The following is a 22,440-nucleotide window of genomic DNA, read 5'->3' on the forward strand; positions in this document are numbered from 1 at the left end:
CATCACCAGGATTTTCGAACTGTGGGTTCGAAACTTCCGAAATTTGAAATCATAATTAACAAAGGAATAAAAATACAATAATTAAATATTCAGTACATAAATAAGTTCAAACTATGGATTACAAATAGATTACACATAGAAAAATGAAAAGAAAAAAAAAAAAAAAAAAAGACTACAGAAGCATTCTTCGAGTCTTCATACTTTGGAAGCGTTCCAATACATCATCATCACTAACTCTTGAAAATAAATCTCTTTCAAGAAAAGTGACTAAATTATCATTCAATAGTTGATCACCCATACTATTTCGCAACTTATTTTTTACGTATGTCATTGAGGAAAACACTCGTTCCACGCTTGCTGTTGCAACCGGAAGGATCAATGCTAGTCTTATAAGCAAGTAAACTAAGTTGTAAGTAGTATGCTTATTTGTTTCAACAAGCATCATAGAAAGCTCATGAATACCCTTCAAGTCTCCAAACCTTGCATCTTGGCGCACATCATTAATATAAAATTGAAGCTCATGACGAAGTGCAGTCATCGTCATATCATTAGTTGGAAACTCTTTGGGATATAACTCAGCAAGTCTCAACAACTTTTGCATATCAAATGCCGCAAATGAATTGATCGGGTTTAAGCATGACACACAAATAAGTAACTCCATATTTTCTTCACCAAATCTACTATTGAGCTCTTGGAGTTGTAAATCAATAACACTTATAAACATTTCTACCCGAAATCGATGAAGATTTGAAACTTTGGCAAAGAAGCGTCTTGACCTTCCACGAGGAACATACATATCATCCATAGTAGGAACTTCTACATCATGTTTAACACAAAAACAAACCACAAGATGTAAAAAGTCTACCCACCCATGGTCCCTCATTTGTTGTAATCCCTCCTTAGTCAATTTAACATATGTCATGGCATTAACAATATCTTGGTCCCCCTTTTGCAGAGCTTGACACAATTTATCAGTAATCCCAAATATTTCGGACATCAAATGTATCATAAATACAAATTCAAATGATTCAAATGTAGACATGACAGTGATAGCCTTCACGCGATCATCCTTATAAATCTTATTTGATCCAATCTTCTCAAGAACTTTAACAATAGTAGCATACAATGCGGTAACATTTGAAACAGTTTTGTAATGTGATCCCCACCTAGTATCACCAGGCCTACCTAAGCCATGTTCTTGGTTTAAACCTTGCCCACTTTCAATTTCTCCTAGTTCTAATGCTTGTAGAATATGTTGAGATTGTATTTCTCTTATCATTTCCCTTCGCTTACAAGAAACGCCAATAATATTCAACAAAATAGCAAGTTGATCAAACAACCAAATACAATCATCATTATCCTTAGCAACAGCAACAAGGGTTAATTGAAGTTGGTGAGCAAAACAATGAATATAATAGGCTTGTTTTGTTTCATTCATGATCAAAGTCTTGAGACCATTTATCTCCCCCCTCATATTACTAGCACCGTCATAACCTTGTCCACGAACTCTAGACAAACTCAATGAATATTCCATAAGCAAAGACTCAATTGCACTCTTTAGTGACAAAGCAGTAGTATCCTTAACATGTACAATTCCAAGAAACCTCTCAATTATCTTCCCTTTATTATTGACATAACGCAAGCAAAGGGCCATTTGTTCCTTTTGAGATACATCACTAGATTCATCAGCCAGTATTCCAAAATAGTCATCCCCAATATCATCAATAAGAAGTCTAGTGGTTTCTTTGGCACAACAATTAATAAGTTCTTTTTGAATTGAAGGACTAGTCATTCGATTATTTCCCGGGGCATTACCTAGAACAACCTTTGCTACCTCACTATTATTATCTGAAAACCATGTTAAGAGTGCAAGAAAATTACCCCTATTCCAAGATTCTTCACTTTCATTATGCCCACGACAAGCTAAACCTTGATTTAAAAGAAATCTAATACATTTCAATGAATAAGTCAAGCGAGATTTGTATTGTAGTTTAGCTTCCTTGGAATAAGTGCAAAGAGATTCAGCAACTGATGTCTTTGGGTTGATAAACATACTATATTTCTCATTAGCCTGATTATGGAAACTACCAATACCACCCACATGAACATCAAATCTACCAGTCTTATTCCATCCTCTAAATCCCCCTTTAATAAAGGAATCATTAACAGCCAAAGAATAATCAACTTTATCAGTGAACAAATAGCACACAAAACAAAAAGCCGCATCTTTCTCAACACTATATTCAAGCCACTCATATTTATCAAACCAAGTAACATTAAAACGGCGCATACCTCCAACTTTTCTTTGAGGAAAATTATGTGTGTGTGGATCACAACGTTTCTTTGTAATATAGCCTCTCCTTACGGCATCTCGATCATTAGGAGGATACTCCATAATTGGAATTCTTTTTCCAGGGTCATGTGGAAGAAGATCAACATCATAAATGCGAGTATCATCGGAGTCAATAGTAGTATTTGGAACACTTGGACCTGTGTTCTCAGGTGGTGGAATTGTTGCAGCAATAGGAACCTCATCATCATTAGGAGACACATGTTCTTCTATTGGAGGATCCCTTGAACTAGGTGAAGAACAAGTTGAAGACTTTTGTGACTTCCCGGCACGTTTCCAAAATGACTCTAAACTCATGGTATAATAGGTATATCGTATATCCGTATACAGGGGCGTTGCAACTAGTCTGCTGCACACAGCACACACATGATAAATGCAGAAGGAAATCAATGAATGAACGAAATAGCATATGAAATTATGAAAACTAGAAGGCAGAATAGCCGGGCTAATGCTGTGACTTCTCCTGGCTCTTATAGAAGTGTACTTATACCTCTATAGCTCTACCTTATGTAGAGGAGTTGTATTATCACGTTTAATTCTTAGTCGGTACAAGACTAATTATAATCATCTAAATAAAATCATACCAATCCAAGCAATAACATCAACCACTCTAGCTAATTAGAAGGTAGAAATTAGATTGTTTATTATTCTTGATCAACAAATAGTTAGAATGTTTACGATAAGATATTGAGCAAGGTGAGGCCATATGTTGAAACTTTTCAAGAGAATGTTTTTATGCTACGAGGTAATTAACAAAGTCTAGCCCATTCAACATTCTTACAACTTTTCAGAGGTAATTAACAAAGTCAAGCCAATTTAACACTCTTACAATTTTTCAAGAGAATATTTATACTTGAAATATAAGATAATTATAACCAAATTTCAGCAATTTACAAAAAATTCTGCAATTTGTAATGTATATTAGCAATTTAGCATATGAATTTCAAGTATTAGCATAATAGCATATGTATATGTATATTAGCAATTTAGCATATGAATTTCAATTTTCAAGTATTAGCATATGTATATGTATATTACTATATTAGCAATTTAGCATATGTATATTAGCAAAAAATCCCCAAATTCACTTACCCCTACATACGGTGGGTCTGCTCCGCCACGGCGCCACTCAGGGGCGGAGCTACGGTGGTCAGCTGAGTGGCTGACTAGTGACTACTGGCCTACTGCCGACCTGCCGTGCTGCGGTGCTGGCTGAGTGCCTGAGTGGCTGCTGCGGACTTCTGCGGTGCTGCGCCCGTGCGCCGGGAAGAGAAGGAGCCAAGGAGGAAGAACGGGAAGAGAAGGAGCCAAGGAGGAAGAACGGGAAGAGATTAAGAGAAGGAGGAAGAAGTTAGGGTTTTGCAATTTGGGGGAATGAGGAAGAGGAAAGCTGGAAGCAGGGGATTAGGGGAAGCAGGATGAAAGGAAACAAAATGAAAAAATAAAAGTGTGAGTTATGGGTTTCGAACCCTGAACCCACAAACTCTTGTATCATTGTATGATGAGAGGTAAAAATAACCACTGGGCTACAACTTTACTTGTTGCCATATAATACACAAATATTCTATTTAAACCTATTTTGATTTTTTCTTTTTTAAAAAAAAAAAAAGTTTTTAATTTTTTTCAAAAAATCAGTGGGTTCAATGAACCCACTTGAACCCACCGTGGCTCCGCCCCTGGGTCTGAGTTTCATCTTTCCTATGTTCTTACTACTCCAATTATAGATTTAAGGTTTGAATTATAATCCTTTTCACCAGTTTAGAATTTTATAAGCACTAATTCCTTATTTTGTTGTTTAGTAGTTTATTTTTGGTAAGGTTTTCGTTGGTAAAACTATTAATTCTCAATTCATTTGTCTTAAAAAAAAATGTATCCTTTAAGGTTTTCTAATTTTACCTTAAATTTAATTTTGATTGTGGCTTCTTAATTTTTCTGGTTTTGATTTTTTTTGTTCAGGAAATATGAAAAAAGGAAAATTTGGCTTGATGGTTTGACATCTCACCGGTTTTTTAAATATATGCAGAATTGAAGAACAATGTATTGAATTCAAAAAGTCAAACTGCTCCATAAATGGTCAATTATAGAAATCTCACTGGTTTTTTAAATACAGTATATCAAATAATTTTTTAAATCTCACTGGTTAATTTTGTAACAAGTCCTTATAATTATGACTTTTGAATTTTAAAAGCACTAATTCCTGATTTTTATGGTTTATTAATTTATTTTTGATAAGGTTTCCGTTAGTAAAACTATTGGCATTGAGTGATGCGGCATTAAAGAACAATGTATTGCAAAGGTTTTTTTTTTTTTTTTCATTTTCCTGACAATTGTATTTCTCTTTTATCCGTTTTGAAGTTCAACAAGTCGTCTTTTGTCGTTGTCGTTGCAAATTGGTACTGTTTTGTCGTCGGAAAGTAATCTTTCTCTCTCCTCTCCTATTAGCAGCCCTCTCATTAATTGTTCTAGTACGGATTTTTCACCAAATACCACTGAGTTATTGCAAAATTCACCATATACCACACAAAATTTTCTAATTCACCATATAGCACTGAGTTAATGTACATTAACACAGAATGCCATTTTTGGTAACTGTCGTTAACGCCGTTAGTAATTAAGGTTAATTGTGCCACGTGGCAGCTTGTAATTGGTTCTTATTAATATTATTTAATTACTTAAATAAAAAATTAAAAAAAAACAACCACCTTCTCTCTCTCCTCTGACCGAACACCCAGACCACCACCTTATCCCGACACCCCTTGCAGGCACAGAATCCGACCAGATTCCCCCAGTCGCCGGTGCATTGGCCTCCCCCTGTCGCGCCTCTCCTGCCCCCTAAACCACCAGCCCCTTCATCGAAACCAACTCCCTCAGCCCGAAACCTCCTCCTCGAAGAATCCCCAAATTCTCAATCATTCCTCCCAAAACGAAATCAGATAATTAGGGTTTCGAGATGAAGGTCGAAAATCATGGGTTTCTTCTATTCTCAAAGCTTTAGGGTTTGGTTTCGCTCGATCTTAGGGTTTGATTTCGCTCGATTTGATTTCGCTCGATTTTATAGTTGATTTTTCTCAGTTTTCTCTCTTCATTGCCGCCATTAAAGAAACCTTTCATGGGTCATGTCAAGATTTGGGGGCTTTTCTGGCAACTAGGGCTGACTTACGGGCTGCCTTGGTGGCGTGTTGCATCAGATTTGGGGGTATTCTGGCGGCAAAATTGAGGAGGAAGGGTTAGGTTTGGGGCGTTGTATTGGGTGGGGCGTCGGAGCGAGGAAGGGAGTCGTCGGCGGTGTTTTAGGCGTTTGGGGTTTTGGGTTGGTGGTCTGGGCGGTGTTTTGGGCGTTTGGGTTCCGGGTTGGTGGTCTGGGCGGTGGTTTGGGCGTTAGTGGTGGTCTGGGTGTTCGGTCAGAGGAGAGAGAGAAGGTGGCTTTTTTTTAATTTTATTTTATTTAAGTAATTAAATAATATTAATAAGAACCAATTACAAGCTGCCACGTGACACAATTAACCTTAATTACTAACGACGTTAACGACAGTTATCAAAAATGGCATTCTGTGTTAATTTACATTAACTCAGTGCTATATGGTGAATTAGAAATTTTTGTGTGGTATATGGTGAATTTTGCAATAACTCAGTGGTATTTGGTGAAAAATCCGGTCCTAGTAATTTCATATTTTTATCATTTATTAATTTAATTTAATTTAATTACAAAATTTAACGTCAGTTTTATATTCAGTCGCTTTTTTCAGTTTTAGAGTTTTTTCATGTGTGCGGTTTAATTTGTTTGTTAAAGAAAGAATAATTAAAATTAATGAACCGTTTGTTTCAAAAAAAAAATAATAATAAAAAAAAAATGAACCTAGATTTCCGGTGCATATCCATGATGACTAATTCAAACAAATTTTAACTTGGAATGGCAGTTTCTATATACGGTGGAGAAAAACTTAAATGTCAGACTTATTGAGTGGATTTTTCAGGGGTTAATGCCGGTGGATAAACAAGCGAACACTTCTTAATTCTTATATATCTACGTCTTTTCATTTTTGGGTTTCATTAGGCTAATTCATCATGATGAGTTTTCATTTGTTTTAAGGCATTGTGTTTGGCCTGTTTGCTATATTGTTTATGTATTATGCATTTTAGTTACTCGTAATTTAGTTTAGGACTTACATGAGATACATCTTTATTATTTGCAACTCAATACGGAGTATATATCAGTCCTATATCATGTCTTGAACTTTAGAGGTATTGCTTCTTTTTTTTTTCCCTATATCTTCTTAATTGCTGTAAAATCGCTTTAATACTTCAAATTTAATTATTTAGAAATCCAAACTATTTATATTATGTATTGCAAGTGTGTATTACAAGAACAATTGGTCTTCGAGAATAGAAACAATAATAAGAGGTTTTTTAAAAAAAATTCTTAAACATATGATTTTACATATAATTATCTTTACAAGTCATGGGGATATGAGATTTGTAAAAATGGAAAAGTATTATTATTATTGGTGACGACTTTCTCTTTAATGTAGCAATTCAATTTATTGTATAAATATTAGATCTTTTACGTAATTCTGTCGTATTGATGTATTGGGAAAAATTGTCAAACTAAGCGTTTTTGGGAAACAATTTCCCAAACAAGACGCGTGGCAAAACTATTTACCAAACTAAGCTTCCAGAGTAAAACGCCAACCAGGATGGCGTTTTACCCTGGGCATTTATTTTTTTTTTATTTTTAGTCAAGGATAAAACGCCATCAAGGGTGGCGTTTTACTACTGGGCAAATTTTTTTAAAAAAACACATTTACACAAAAACGCTAACGCCGTTGGCGTTTTACCCTGAGTGATTTTTTTGAAAATAATTTACCCCCCTAAAGTGCCACCATGGTTGGCGTTTTATCTCTGCACACAAACACAGCTACACAGCAACAGCAGCAACAACCACAGGAGCTGCAACAACAACAGCAACAACCACAGGAGCTGCAACAACAACAGCAGCAACAACCACAACAACTACAACAACAGCAACAGCGACAACCCCAACAAGAGCAACAGCGACAACCCCAACAAGAGCATCAACAACAATCACAACAACTACTACAACCTTAACAACAGGAACCACAACAATAACTGCAACAACATCAGCAACATTAACAACACCAGCAACAACAACAACACCAGCAACCAATACAATGAAAAGAATGAATGCGTATGGTGAAGTTGATAATGTACAGAAAATGAACTAAAAAGGTTAGTAAAATTGATAATATTTATTTGGATACAATGTACTATAGAATCTGATTACAACTAACAAAAGAAGTTCTAAGATCCCGATTCATCTATTGTATGTAAGTGTTGTCTATCCAATCGCGGTCTTCTACGACGGTAGTACTGAGATACCGTTGTGAAAGGATCTGGGGCAGAGGTCTGGGGAGGAGTCTGTTGGCTGGAAGATGGTCCTTCCTGAGATGAGTATGGCGCAGACATGTGGATGGCGATATCTTCCTGATCATCAAAAAACAGGGGGGACCCTGTAGGGGACGTGTGAGTCTGTCCCCTACTACTGCTGCCTACCTCACGGTGTGAACGGCGGTGTGATTGGTCCCGGCCCTGGGGGATAAGATGGCCATGACCATGTCTCTGTAAGCTACTCACAGTCATTGCGTGAATGTCATCCAACTGCGGTATGGTGGGATATGATATGCTCAAGACTTCTAGTGCATCATGTATAGCAAGCATATCAGACGCCTGCATTAGTCAACAATCAGCCATTTTAATAATTAAAGAAACTATAAATTGGAGGAAAAGAAAAAATGACAAAAAACTCACATATCCACTGATGTCTTCAAAAGCTGGGTGGTAATGCGTTGAGGGTGGGGTGTAGTTAGGGTTGATGAAGCGTCGGGTAATGCTCCTGTACCATACCATGTATGGATCGTGATACTCCATCAGGCCTTGGACAAGCGCACCATCCGCGACGTGCTGCAGCCGCTGGTCCCACATGTCAATGTAAGGGGCATGCTGAACTGCCCAGTTAACCTCCCCCTTTCCTCGTCGGTCTGTCCTGTGCAACTGGACACTCGTGTCACACGGGGCTGGGATGGATTGACAAAGGCCGAACTATCGCATGACTCTGTCGGGGAGGTGAGCCTCCACCAACTCAAAACAGATGAGCACTGTCATGGCACGCCACTCCATCTGGTGATCAAGAAGATATTGGGGCATGGCATCGACTAAGTGAGGGACGTATGGATCCCACGTCATCTGCATTAACAAGCAGTCGTTAACATCATAATTAACTTATTAAAATAATGAACACGGTGTTAAATTAGTTTTTAAAGTGAACTATAACCTGAGACTCGCTCAGTCTGTCGAATGCATCTCTATAATACGGCAGACCCCTTTCTGCATGCACACGAGTAAGTCTCCGCCCTAGCCACCTGATTACATGTATAATAACAGTGTTCATGACAAAATTAATAGAAAATTAAAACCATATGTGGATAACTTAACAATAAGTCATACATACCGGCAACCGTATGCTAAGTCCGGTGGTGGGTGTGGCGGCGCCTCATATGCATGCTCCTGATCGTCTTCCTCCTCCTCCTCGCGTCGACGCCTAGCAGGCATAGCTGGCCTACCAACGTGGATGTGCTCCCAAGCCCATAACTGTAATAAAAAAAACAAAAGTTTAGTCTAGCCAATGTTTAGTACGTAATAGGTAGAAAATGGTATGAAAGTACAAGACTACCTGAAGCACAATCAAGGGACCGCTGATCTCTCATCTACTACGCTGGGATGCTCTGCAAAGATGTCGATATAAGGTTGCCAGACACGCACTACCCCAGCTGTAGTCACGTATACCCTCCCAGTTGTTCTCTAACAGCTGTAGGTAGATCAACTGTATGTGACTACCACTCTTGTTACTGAATAATGATCCTATCAACATGAACATGTACGCTCGAGCGTATCTTTGGACGACCCCATCATCAGCATCAGGAGGCAACACCCCAAATGTCTCTCGTAACCATATGTGTCTTAACCCTGTGCCTCTAACATCGGTCGCCTCAGGCCTCACCCCTAACACCCTCTCAACAAGGCCACGAGGGTCCTGTATAATCGGTCCTGTAACTGCCCTACCATGCACTGGGAGCCGTGTAAGTATCGCCACATCTCGGAGCGTGACGGTGGCCTCCCCAACTGGTAGATGGAAGGAGTGAGTCTCCGGTCTCCATCTCTCAACGAGCGCAGTAATAAGCGCTCGATCGATCGGTGTGAAGGCCATCCTATGAAATCCGCCGAAACCCACAAAATTGATGTACTGTAGCACACGGGGGTCGACCACCCAATCTACCACCGTGGTGGCAACGTGGTGCCTGCAAACCAAGCAACGTGCTGGATCACCCTGTACAAGAACAAAAAATAAATTGTTTGATCAGTGAACCAAATAAATGCCAAACACAATAAATATTTGGTAGATGAAAACTTACTATCTGCTCCCATATGTCACGGCTCCGATGGGTATCCTGAAGTGTCAGTACTGAAGGGTCAGCTGGTCCAGGGTCATGTCGTGTCTGCCCCTGATCCTGTCCCTCCATGATCTCTGTTCAGCGTACAATGTAAAACAAAAAGTCAGCTACATCCTACTTGAACACATACACACAACATGGTATAAAAATAATACATAAACTAACACCACTACCGGTCACCGTCCGTTCGAAAAGGGCAAGATCTCTTATTGTGTCCTTCCTGACGGCAACGACTACATTTGCTTGGTGGACGGTTTGTCTCATCCATTTCATTTCGTATACGCTTCGACGGTGGGCGACCGTGTCCTCGGACCATGATCTCATCAGGAATGATTTTAGGCCCTCTGTATGACCTCCACGTCGTCTCACAAGGAATAGGCCAGAATTGTGGGGCATAAGTATTTGCATACGCCTCTGATCGTAGGAAACTGTCCACCCACGGTTCCTCAGAAACTGAATACTTAAGACACACGGCTAGAACATGAGAACATGGTAGGTGAAATATCATCGGTTTGTTGCATGTACATGTTCTTAAATTAAAGTTAACGGTATGCTTATGACCCCCTTTTCTCCCTATCCTTTCTCCTCGGTGTGTTTTTACTTGGTATATACCAAGCTGACGGCTATAAACATCCACTGTATGGTATTTTGCCTTTCTATTATTCTTCTCCAAAATGGCGGTGACCTTAGGTGAGTATGCATATCCGTGAGCACGCCTAGCAAGTGAACTATCTCTGCTTCTGTTAAAGTACTTGTTAACTCTGTGGAAAGTTAACTCGACAAGGGACATGATTGGCAGAAAATGAGCTCCCTTCAACACATTGTTAAAAGTTTCTGAGAAATTTGTAGTACATATACCATGCCTCCGACCAGCGTCATGAAACAAGGACCATCTGTGAAATGGCACATCCGTGATGTACTCTAGGGACTTAACACAAGCTTTGCCGATAGAACGCATATCTTCAACCAATTTTTTTTCTTGGTGTTGGTATGCAGCAGCCTTGAACCTGTCTCTCATGTCGTTGTTTTTCACATGGGTCCTCAAGTTAGAGGCCATGTGTCGAACGCAAAACCTGTGAAAGGCCCGTGGCTCATGAAATCCAACATCCGGGTTAGTCATCGCAGCAATAATCCCCGCATGTCGGTCAGATATAACACATAGGCCCTCTCGATCAGTAACATGAACCCGAATGCAGCTTAGAAACCAGGACCAACTCGAGGTGTTTTCCCCTTCAACTATTGCAAATGCTAAAGGAAATACCTGAAAATTAGCATCAACACTTGTAGCAACCAAAAGTGTTCCTTTATATTTCCCATACAAGTGTGTCCCATCAATAGATAACAGAGGCATGCAGTGTTTGAACCCATCGATGGAAGGCTTGAAGGCCCAAAACACTCGTTCAAATACCTCCATGTTGCTGTAATAAACGCCTTCAGCAATAGCTTTGTATTTCCACAGAACTACAGTGCCTGGGTTCGACTCCTGGAGGGCTTGCATGAATGAAGGAAGTCTGTTGTATGAACTCTCCCAATCCCCAAAAATTTCCGCAATCGCTTTCTGTTTGGCATACCACGCTCTTCGATATGGAACATCGAATTGAAATTTGTTGGAGATGATATGTTGTATGAACTCAACTCTCAAACATGGATCTTTCTGCACAAACGACTTCACATAGTCGCAGATAACAGAGGAGTCCAAGTGTCGATGATCTCTGGGCGAAACTTCATTAACACAATTGTCGCGATGTGGGCCCTTGTAAGATACGATCTTAAAGGCACGTGTGGTTAGATTTGTTTTTGTACCACGTAGCGACCAACCACACCCCCTCTTGCACTTTAAATGAAGGACATTCTCATTCGACGTCACTGTGGTGTAGAAATGATTTCGCTCTATGGAATACAATTTCACCATTTCCTGTAGCGCTTTCTTATTGTCAAAAATCATGCCCTTCTCAAATTCTCCCCCGACACGAAACGAACACTGGCTCCCCGAATCACCCCAATGTATGTCCACCTCATAGTTCTCGTTTATTTGACTGAACCAAGGTAATGGAGTTCTAGCAACAACATCATCCACAGACAAATCGTTGTTTATAACATCTTCTTCATATCCGTCTTCACCATCGTCGTTTGTGTTATTATACATATCAAGAACAGACAACCCGTTGTTTACAACAAGTTCAGCATTCACCAAAGTCTGAAACGGTGGTGTTTCAATAGGTTCTTGCGTGGGAGAGTAACTTTGCAACTGCATCGATGATGAAATGTCATTGTTTGAGGTAGATGGACCAGGCTACTGCATTGACCCCGACGCCGTAAATTGTGAACTGAATGGAATGTCAAATTGATCGTCGTGTAACATTCTACTGAAAGAACCCATTCCATATTCAGATGATGGAATGTTATATGCGGGCATTTGTAGAGAGCTTGCATTGTATGATGGAAGAAATGTTGGTTGTTGAGTACATACAGGCACCGTTTCCACATACAAATCAGTAGGAAGAGACCTCATTGCAACGACACCCCTCAAAACCTCCAAATGGTCGTCATTCAAAACAGGTAAGATTTGAATCCCGCTAACACTTTCAAACCTCATTTTGATGTTCACTTCAACACTTGTTGGCTTTGAACCAATTATAGTATAAACTTTCTTCAACAAATCATTGTAAGTCATGCAAGGTTTCAATGCTAGCGGTTCCATTTTTCCTCCTCTATACTCGACATTGGGTCCGACACACAAAATTTCACCCCCCCAACGGCATAACAAAACAATCAATTGTGAAGCCATGTTCTACATAACATCAGACCACATATTAGGTGACACATATGCACAACTAAAACCACAATGATTCCAATAAATCCCCAAGCAAAGCGTACATACAACGCAGTGTTCAACAACATACTAACTTACCTACTTAATCTAACAATGTAAGATACATTTAAATGTACTTAACTCAACAATTTAGTTCGTAATTCCCTAAATGCTTCATATATGTAGTTCAACAACTAAATGATTCATATAAATTATACGAAATTATACAACATACATATAACTATACTTAATTTCAATAATTAAACAACAATGTATTATGTAGTTATACATATTTCGCATACTTGAACAACACTATAGTACATACATTGTAAATTACAAACATAAATTCCCAAAAAACATCATACACAAGTAAAATAGTTAAATTCAAGACATACCTCAATTTCGATGAAAGTAGGGCGTAACAGTGTTGAACAAAGAAGGAGGATTAATTTTTATTGACTATGATGCAAAACTAAGCTACGGAATGTGATGAAATTGCTTCAAATATGGAGAATTGGAAGTTGGTATGCGCGGGGTTAGGGTTTGCAATTTGGGGGTTTGGTTGAATAATGAAGAACAGCGATATATGCTGTTAGAAATACCCGACTCTAAAACGCCAACGACGTTAGCGCTTTTGTGTTAAAAGTAGCGTTTTTGTGTAAATGTTTTTTTTTTAAAAAATTTGCCCAGCAGTAAAACGCCACCCTTGATGGCGTTTTACCTTTGACTAAAAATTAAAAAAAAAAATTGCCCAGGGTAAAACGCCACCCTGGTTGGCGTTTTATCCTGAAAGCTTAGTTTGGTAAATAGTTTTGCCACGCGTCTTGTTTGGGAAATTGTTTTCCAAAAACGCTCAGTTTGGCAATTTTTCCGATGTATTGCTATAAATTTTATTTATACTACAACTCTCTGTATAAGGTATATATAGGTATAGGCTCATTGTGCTTCACTTCACTACTATAATACATTTGGTAATTACCTACATACCTTGAATCCAATTCAAAAGCACTTCCAATATGATAGAGCAATCTTTCACCAAAAAAAGTTCATTAAAAGTTTGACTCGTGCATCGCACGAGATAAATACTAATGATCAATAATAACAAAAAAAACATAGCGTATGAATAATATAAAAATCAAAATGCTGCAGTTAAAATTTAAATGAAGAAGTATAAAATTTGACAATTTATTCACATTATGAAAGACTTAACCTACATTTCAAACCACCCCCCTCCCCCCAATACCGTTAAATAGTGAGGTGACAAAATCACCTAATAATATGTCTTATATGACCCACCCAAGACCGTGGTGTCCTTTGCTTTACATTGCTTGGTCCTTTTTAATTCTCTGAAATAAAATGAAAACTAATGCAATAAACAACATGACTTGCTAACAACTCCACTATTTTATTTTCGTACCTCTTATCTCGCTAGTTCTTGTACTCATTATTCATTTACTTGAAAGAACAAGAACTCTCCTGCTATAAATAAAAACGTACAACATCCTCTAATCTAAGCAAAAGCATTATTCTATACTAAAAAATGGCTAAGTCCCTACACTATCTCATTCTTCTGTCTCTCCTGGCCATAGTTCCTTCATGTTTCTGTGAAAAAAGCCAAGGGGGTTATCTCTACCCACAATTCTATGATCACTCATGTCCCAAAGTCGAAGACATTGTTTGGTCTGTAGTGGCAAAGGCGGTCGCTAAAGAACCTAGGATGGCAGCCTCTTTGCTTAGGCTCCATTTCCATGATTGTTTTGTCAAGGTCTTGACCTGAAACAAATGATAATATTACTATATATGCTTATATTATTTCAGATAATGTTCTCATCTTTGTACTTTTTTAATGGGTTTATACTGATGATTTACTACAGGGTTGTGATGGTGGTGTGCTGCTGGACAGCAGTGGTAGCATAATAAGCGAGAAGAGGTCGAACCCAAACCGTAACTCAGCTCGAGGGTTCGAGGTCATTGATGAGATCAAGGCAGCTGTGGAGAAAGCATGCCCTGAGACTGTGTCCTGTGCTGATATCTTGGCTATAACAGCCAGAGACGCTACTCTTCTTGTAAGTTTGGCATGTAAATCTTAAGGTTATTTAATCATATTACGTACATATTATTATGTAAATCATTATAGTTAATAATGGTTCATATATTCTGCAGGCTGGAGGACCAAACTGGGAAGTACCACTAGGAAGAAGGGATTCTCTAGATGCTAGCTTAAGTGGTTCAAACTACAACATTCCAGCTCCTAACAACACCTTTCAAACCATTCTTACCAAGTTCAAGCTTAAGGGACTCGATCTAGTCGACCTTGTCGCGCTCTCAGGTATGCTGATCACTTCTTTTTTCTAGCCCTTTGATTATTAGCTCTGTCTGGAATAAAAAAAAGGTGACATTGATATGAAATCAAATTCTAATCTTGCCTAAGAAAAAGAGATTCCTTCTTTAAGAAAAGTAGTCCTATGATGAACTGTGCTGCTAATAGAGAAATGATTGTCCTTTGAGGGGCTTAGAAGTTAGAATGTTCATATTATTGTACATAAAAGTGTAAAAGCCAATGCAAAGTGTTGTGCACAAAGAAAAGTCTGAATTCCTCTACTATTTTATGGTGAACAAGAAGCTAATTGACCAAAATGCCCATAGATAACTTTACCAAAAATTTGAATGGGGCTAGTGGCAGGATAGAAATTAAAGCATTTTTTAAACTCAACTACGTCATTCACTCCATATTAGATATCTAATGGTTTCATAGTTAGTTGATTCTGTGTACTAACATGTAATGGGGAAATGGAGACAGAGCAGTAGTGTGTTGTTCATTTCCGAAACCTGAGGTTAGGGGTTCGAGTCTTATAATTAGCAGGGTATAAGTTTCTTATTACCTCCCTAGCTGTCCCTTCTAGTCCCATCTTTCCAACATTTCAAAAGGAAAAAAAACGATTAGGATAATGAAAACAATTACTAAGCCAATCATGTACTTCGTATATTTCATTATTTAAGTTGTAAATGTTAGAGACCGAGGTTTACAGTGAATTAATCTTTTTTTTTTTTTTTTTTTTTTTTTTTTTTTTTTTTTTTTTTTTTTTTTTTTTATGCAGGGAGTCACACAATTGGGGATGCAAGGTGTACTAGCTTCAGGCAAAGGCTATACAACCAGAGTGGAAATGGGCAACCTGACAACACTTTGAACCAAGCATATGCAGCCGAGTTGCGCACCCGTTGCCCACAGTCTGGTGGTGATCAGAACTTGTTTAAATTAGACTATGTAACCCCTTTCAAGTTTGACAACAGCTACTACAAGAACTTACTGGCTTACAAGGGCCTACTCAGTTCTGATCAAATTCTTCTTACCAAAAACCAAGATTCTATGAAACTAGTGAAGCAATATGCTGAGAACAATGAGCTTTTCTTCCAGCATTTTGCTCAGTCCATGGTTAAGATGGGAAACATTGCTCCATTGACTGGTTCAAGGGGTGAAATCAGAAGAATCTGCAGAAGAGTCAATCACTAAAGTTTGGCATAATTCATGTATGTGTGTGAATTCCAGTATTTTTTTGGGAGGAAGGGGAGCTATTAAAGTATTTATCTTATGTTATTTTTTAAGGTTGAAATCATTGGGAAAATGTGAAAAGTGTTTGTGATAGCAGTATGCATGTTATTTTGTGCCTAGTGAGAGTTATTTGTGCCCTCATTGTTTGGCAGAAACTTTTGTATCTTCTTTTGCAATTAAATTAAATTGTTCTGAGGGTAATTTTGTGGCATCATCCTCAATTATATTCTTCTCCCTTTGGAGGAAAAAAAAAAAGGCAAGAAAACAGCAAGTTGGCAACCATTGAACTAGGACACCTAAATCATTCAATTCTCTATATCTTCCCCTGATGGACAAAATCTGAGAATGGTTTATCAGAAAGATCAATGATATAAACCTACTTAGTAGATTAAAAAAACCACTGGAGTCAAAAGATGAATTAAGAGAAAACAAATATGAAGCATCAAGAGTTGAAATCACTAATTCTTAGTCTGAACATTCCTGAAAGACAATTCACAGAAAGGCCTCAAAATCATTAAAACACAAGCATGATGTATCTCAGGCATCCCAAACTTAATTAGCAGAAAAATAACACAAAGACAGGAAGTCATACAGATGTAAACATACCATTCTAATAAGAAGATAGAGTTTTAAGGTGAAAACATGTAAAAATAACCTGATGTACCATATAACAAGTCTCGAGTAGCAATGTGAACTTGTTTCAGAGGTAGAATGCTATGTTAAATTAAGCCACTAATCATTGACCCACAGTGAAACCTTTTCACTTGTGCCTTAGTGTACGAGAGTATCTCATTCAAATCCTTTCCCTCTGCCATCCTCACTTCCAGCTCTTCATTTGCAGAAGCAATCTTCTCTTGACGTTTGCATATTTCTTCTTCATACTCTTTGATTTCTCTCTTATAGGCTTTGATCTCTTCCTCCTTCCTCTTAGTTAGATGATGATTCTGGCTCTTAGCTTGCTTAACTTTAGAGGATTCTTTAAGAAGCCTTTTGGCCTCATAAATTTCATCAAGCCGCTGATGAAGCCACCCAACCTCCACATTATCCGATTCTATGTCTTGAACAAAGACCCGAAAACTGTCAACTTCAACTGCTGTGAGATGCACAAACTCTACAGTTCGTAGTTTCTCAACTATGTCGCATACACTCTCAACCAACCAAGAGCGGTGCAAAACAGACTTCTTGACACATTGTGCAGCAATATCGCCATACTTAGATAGTACATCTCTGAGAATGGGCGCCAGATTTTCCTTCACCCTATAATTACCAACTGTCACTAGAGGATCACTTAAAACAGAATCAAAGCTGGAACAATCATCATCCATTGCAGCCATGTCTGAAAGATTAAGACTTGTTGCTTGCCTTGCATTACTATCTGCTTCACTTGGACTGTTAGGTACTTCCTCAATAGGGGGCATAATAGCCTCCCGCAATGGTGTGTGCTCATTGAACATAGGATTACCATTGACAGCTTTGGGGACAGAAGAAAGAGGAGGCGATGATTGGATACATTCTGATCCTTCTCCAAGTTGGGTGGAAAGAGCTTGAAATACAGGATCATGCAGACTCAGAGACAGTGGAGTTCCTGCACAGAAAGTATCAGCTACCCCATCATCACTACTTTCTTTTTTGATAGCGCCAATTGCAGCTGTTGATTTATTGCGCCTACAAGGAACATGTCTGACACGTCGAACTGGATATCTTCCTGAGGTAGCCAGAGAGCAAGCCCTAACCATCGCGAGCTCCTAACAACAGAAGGCCACATTTAACATAAGTTTGTACAAAAACACATCCCACACAATTAAAAATGAGCATAAAACGCCTCGGCCTTATCTGAATAGAGAGAGGAATAGGCAACTGATGATGCCAAAATAATGTGGATATTGCAAGGCGGGTATGAAGTCTTGCCTGTGATGGTGGATTTTCAACCTCGGGTTCAGGGGTGGTTGTTGGACATGAGGACACTGCTTTGCTTTGTGATTTCAGAGTGCTACAAGGAGTCAATTCAGAAGGTGTAACGGCTGGACTTTGTGAAGCAGACACCTTTAACACGAAGTCAGCAAGCTTCTCACACGTTTCAATCCTCTTAGCGACCCTTGAATGGCTAGTGTGCTGAGTTTGCAATCAACATGACATTTGACTCAATCAGATATACAGAAGCTCTCATCCAAGGAGCAAATAGACAGAATAAGAAGGGGAATCAAGGAGCAAGGCATGCTTACAGTATAAGATCAGAATAAGGAAAATCAAGTTGGAAAAGGGTGAAGGGGAATATGGCTAGGCAGAACAGCACATATGGCCGCACCACACGGATCCGTGATGAACTAATTAACAGAAATGCATTTTACTTTATGTAGTTTAGCCAAGTTTTGCTCAACATACTACATTGTTACGGATAACATAGTAGATAGCTTTGACAAGTGTAGTTTAGGAGTAAAAGATTCATGATTGACAAAGGCAAATTTTCCTCTATTGATGGGTGCGGCCTAGACCCATTTGATGATTGCCTAAGATACAACCTTGGGCCATTCTAACAACACAGTCACAGACTGCCAGTCAATGTGTACAGGTCTAAGTAAAATTCAAGCCAACTAATTATGATAAGAATTTAAAGTAATCATCTTGTTTTTTTATTATTTAATTTAATGTTTTATTACAACCCAGGGCCATATTGGACCTTGATTAGTGCTTGCAGACGTTCAGATTTTCAGAAACTCTCAAATCTTTCCACAAAAACAAAGGAAAGAATAAATCTTCATAAATGGGTTTACAAAACCTAGAAAATCAATAACAGAATACAGAACACAAAAGACCAAAAAAAAAAAAAAAAAACCATTGCAAAAATAAACGCAGTTTTTTTTTTCTTTTCTTAAACATAACATAAATACTACAGGCAGCATGATGAAGTAACAAAAATGGCACCTTTATGAAGACAAAATATGCAATATTCCAAATAAAGAAAGAGAGAGAAAAAGGAAGAACCTGGGAGTACGAGGAAGAGGGGTTTGAAGAGAAACCAGGAAGAGTGATGCATAAAGTGGGTTGTTGATCATTAGCAGCTGCTGCTGTTGCTGCTTCTTGCTGTTCAAATTTTCGCTTATTTCCTCTTGTCATCACCATTTTTAGTACTTTGAATTTTACATAATAATGTGGAAGGTATTCTTGAATGAACCCATTATTATTGTGTGAAGCGCTAATATAAGCGTTAGTGAGTGTGGTTGTCTGTAGGAGTGAGAGAGAGTGTGAGTCAGTGAGTTAAGATGCTGCCACCTGTCATGTGGAGAGTGGAGATCAAACCCAACGTTCTTATAATCTTCCTGAGACCCTTGGAAGTTTGGAGTACTCATTTTGGCATAAACATTAATATAGGGAGAGGATTAATTTTAAATTTTGGGACTTCCTTTTTTTTCCTAAAGAAGAATGGTAATATTGTATGGGACTATGGGGGGAACTAGTCATATGCAATTCCTTTTACATGCTACTCCCAGGTTTTTTTCTTTATTTTTATACTCGTATGTTGCACACTTATCTTATTCGTGAATAATGTATACCCTCCATCTCATAATATATTAGTATGAAGTATGATACATATTTTTCGTCGACATTTTTTAATATTTATATCTTTAATTTCGCAATAAAAATTTACTACATATAAAAAGTTTATACCCTACTATGAAATTATATGGTAAGATAAATTAAAAGCCAAACTGAATTTAAAAATTTAAAAATAACAAAAAAATTGGAAGCTTAGGCTTCAGCCTTCAGCCACAGGGTTCTTATAAAATAAGAAGCTTTTGTCATGCCTGATTAATCTGTACTCCGTACTACGAGTAACATTCTTAGTTAAGCTAACCACTAGTGATAAAATTGGAAGCTTTTACCATGGTGCTGTAAACTGTAAAGTCCTTTCTCAGTATGACTTAAATGGTTTGTTCTGCTATAAAGGTAGAAGACTATAAGGGTGCCGTAATAGCAGTGTAAACCATCAAGTCTGAGCATCAACAGCTGGAAAAAGGTGCCTTAATTCTCGAGAAGTCAAGATGAACCAAACAAGAAGCTAAGAAAGAACAAATTTTGGATAAATGATATTCATAATAGGATCTGTCCATAAGCAAATACACATAGTGTACCTCAAATTGATATTTGTAACTCATAAGACTAGTAAATTTTAACAACTCAATTTGTTCTCAAGAAATAATTTCGAGCTCTAAATCACAAACCAACAAAAGTTGCGCCTTACATGAACAGATTAGGCCTTGATGCTTTGTACGTTGTCTTGAGCTTCCTGTTTGGTGGTCTAACCTTCTTGTAAACCAGTGGAAATTTAATATCCTTGCTGTGGAACTGTTTGGTGTTCTCCCTCTTACAAAGTTCATCAGGAACAGTTGCTGTCTTGATAATCTGGATGCATGGGGCCCTGACTCTGTGGCGAGAAGCCATCTCAGTGTACATTTGTTCAACAGCACCATTCAATGTGGTGTCACGGAATTCCTTGTACATGTTGTGGTAGCCAGTTCTACTCTGGTATCGCAACCATATTCCATAGTTCTTGATAACAGTAGGATTCTTCTCATAGATCTGTGGGCAGATCAATATTGAGCGATAAATAATAAATCCAATCTCTAACATTAAGGCAACACCACTACGATGGACAAAAACTCAAAATTTTGTTCTCTACAAGTAGTGACATCAGAATTCTAAGCCAAAGCAATAAATGATAGTGTCCGGAAAACACTAATTATGGAAGAAACAGGAGTTTTGTTTGGGAGGTGAGGCCTATCACTATCTCTCATCTATTTCTATTCACAGCAACCATCTCTTCCTTTTCAGTGCAATCACAAGCAGAAGGAAAAAAAAAAAAGCATACTCTAGCCAAGTCTAAGGGTTCTTCCACTAATATAACCTTTGAAACAACTGCGTGATTAGTGTCGTCCTCACTCTCAACTCCCCTGTTTAAACTATCACTCCTCTTTCTTGTTCTTACAAATATAGATTAAATCACTCTTTCAATTCTGCCCAATTACGGAGATAGATGGAAATCACAAAAAAACATACTTTAGCCCAGTCCAAGACTCCAAGGCTGCTTCTACAATAATTAACCTTTGAATTAAAGGCCCCTCTCACTCTGACTAGCACTCTTAACCTCTTTGTTCATTCTAAATGAGAATTACTATGTACCATTGTAATACTTCTTATAAAATTTGACAAATAAACATACCATTTCAGCAGCGACAATGAATCATTTTTAATAGTGTGCAGAGATCAAAATTTTCAAAACTACACTTCAATTTACAATGGGTTCGCCGTAATCTATAACTACCAGGATGTAGGAGAGGTACCTAGGATATATATAGTACACAAGATAAAAGCCAAACAGGAAATTACTTTACAACAACCTAACAAAAATGATGTCATAATTGAAATAAATAAATTCAAGATGGCTTTTTGGATTATTTCACAATATGAACACAAAGCAATTTGTTCACCAGGTAATATTAGAATCAAATGTCATAAAAACAATTACTTGGAAATAGAAAGAGTAAAGCATAAGATTAACATACCTCGTTAATGGCAAGAATCTGACCATTGCTTTTCTTCACCTTCTTCAATTTCCTCAGAAAATACCTGCAAAAAAAACCCAAAATCAAATGCTTTTTCTCAATTGAAATTACAATCAAATCAAAGTTCGAAAAGAGTAGAAAAAGGTACCAAAATTTGGACTTGGCTCGAACTTCATTGGTAGCCCAGAGCTTCATGCGATAGATCTTGGGATGTTCATCGGATTCAGTGGGCAAGCCTCTTCCCACAACTTGGTACTGATGAAACTGTTACACATTCAAAATTTATTATGGATTAAAATAAATTCATGAATTGATTGATAATTGTTGCAGAAAAACAGATGAATTAAACGATGTAGCATGATTGAAATCAAACCCTAAAATAACCCATTTTCGATCGATTCTTCTTCTGATTTCTCACTTTGCTGTATCTGAAACGATGATAAATAGGGGTTGGAGGAAGAATGTGTAGGGTTTTTAGTTTCTAATGTACTCACCTGAGTTGTGTCATTCAGGCTTACAAATTTGCAAGCTGGCATACCATCAGCCCAAAACTTAGGCCCTGCTCAACATTAGTCATTTTTTGGTTTTTTTTTTTTTTTCCTTTCCTTATAATCCTTCTCTCTTGTTCACATTACCTTATT

At 38.0% G+C, this 22,440-nt stretch overlaps 5 protein-coding genes across 5 annotated transcripts; 1 reads left to right on the top strand and 4 right to left on the bottom strand.

Annotated features, from left to right (window-relative positions):
• Positions 1-172: 172 nt before the first annotated feature.
• On the bottom strand, positions 173-2,647 carry LOC110686254 (zinc finger MYM-type protein 1-like). Its single transcript, XM_021862873.1, has one exon. It carries the CDS (start codon positions 2,645-2,647, stop codon positions 173-175), a length of 2,475 nt encoding a protein of 824 aa, XP_021718565.1.
• Positions 2,648-7,585: 4,938 nt separating this feature from the next.
• On the bottom strand, positions 7,586-8,431 carry LOC110685608. Its single transcript, XM_021862156.1, has 2 exons — positions 8,177-8,431; positions 7,586-8,095 (listed from the first exon to the last, which is right to left on the bottom strand). The coding sequence occupies exons 1-2, from the start codon at positions 8,348-8,350 to the stop codon at positions 7,670-7,672; spliced, it is 600 nt and encodes a 199-aa protein (XP_021717848.1). The 5' UTR covers positions 8,351-8,431; the 3' UTR covers positions 7,586-7,669.
• Positions 8,432-14,086: 5,655 nt separating this feature from the next.
• LOC110685850 (peroxidase 72-like) lies at positions 14,087-16,449 on the top strand. The gene is made up of 4 exons (XM_021862385.1): positions 14,087-14,453; positions 14,563-14,754; positions 14,852-15,017; positions 15,787-16,449. Exons 1-4 carry the CDS (start codon positions 14,229-14,231, stop codon positions 16,197-16,199), a joined length of 996 nt encoding a protein of 331 aa, XP_021718077.1. The 5' UTR covers positions 14,087-14,228; the 3' UTR covers positions 16,200-16,449.
• Positions 16,450-16,469: 20 nt separating this feature from the next.
• LOC110685849 lies at positions 16,470-19,878 on the bottom strand. Its single transcript, XM_021862384.1, has 3 exons — positions 19,221-19,878; positions 18,147-18,350; positions 16,470-17,983 (listed from the first exon to the last, which is right to left on the bottom strand). Exons 1-3 carry the CDS (start codon positions 19,356-19,358, stop codon positions 16,958-16,960), a joined length of 1,368 nt encoding a protein of 455 aa, XP_021718076.1. The 5' UTR covers positions 19,359-19,878; the 3' UTR covers positions 16,470-16,957.
• Positions 19,879-20,296: 418 nt separating this feature from the next.
• On the bottom strand, positions 20,297-22,351 carry LOC110685854 (60S ribosomal protein L18a). The gene is made up of 4 exons (XM_021862393.1): positions 22,173-22,351; positions 21,948-22,063; positions 21,800-21,863; positions 20,297-20,816 (listed from the first exon to the last, which is right to left on the bottom strand). Exons 1-4 carry the CDS (start codon positions 22,185-22,187, stop codon positions 20,475-20,477), a joined length of 537 nt encoding a protein of 178 aa, XP_021718085.1. The 5' UTR covers positions 22,188-22,351; the 3' UTR covers positions 20,297-20,474.
• Between the last annotated feature and the right edge of the window lie 89 nt (positions 22,352-22,440).

This window comes from Chenopodium quinoa, unplaced genomic scaffold (genome assembly GCF_001683475.1).
Source record: "Chenopodium quinoa cultivar QQ74 unplaced genomic scaffold, ASM168347v1, whole genome shotgun sequence".
NCBI lineage: Eukaryota > Viridiplantae > Streptophyta > Magnoliopsida > Caryophyllales > Amaranthaceae > Chenopodium > Chenopodium quinoa.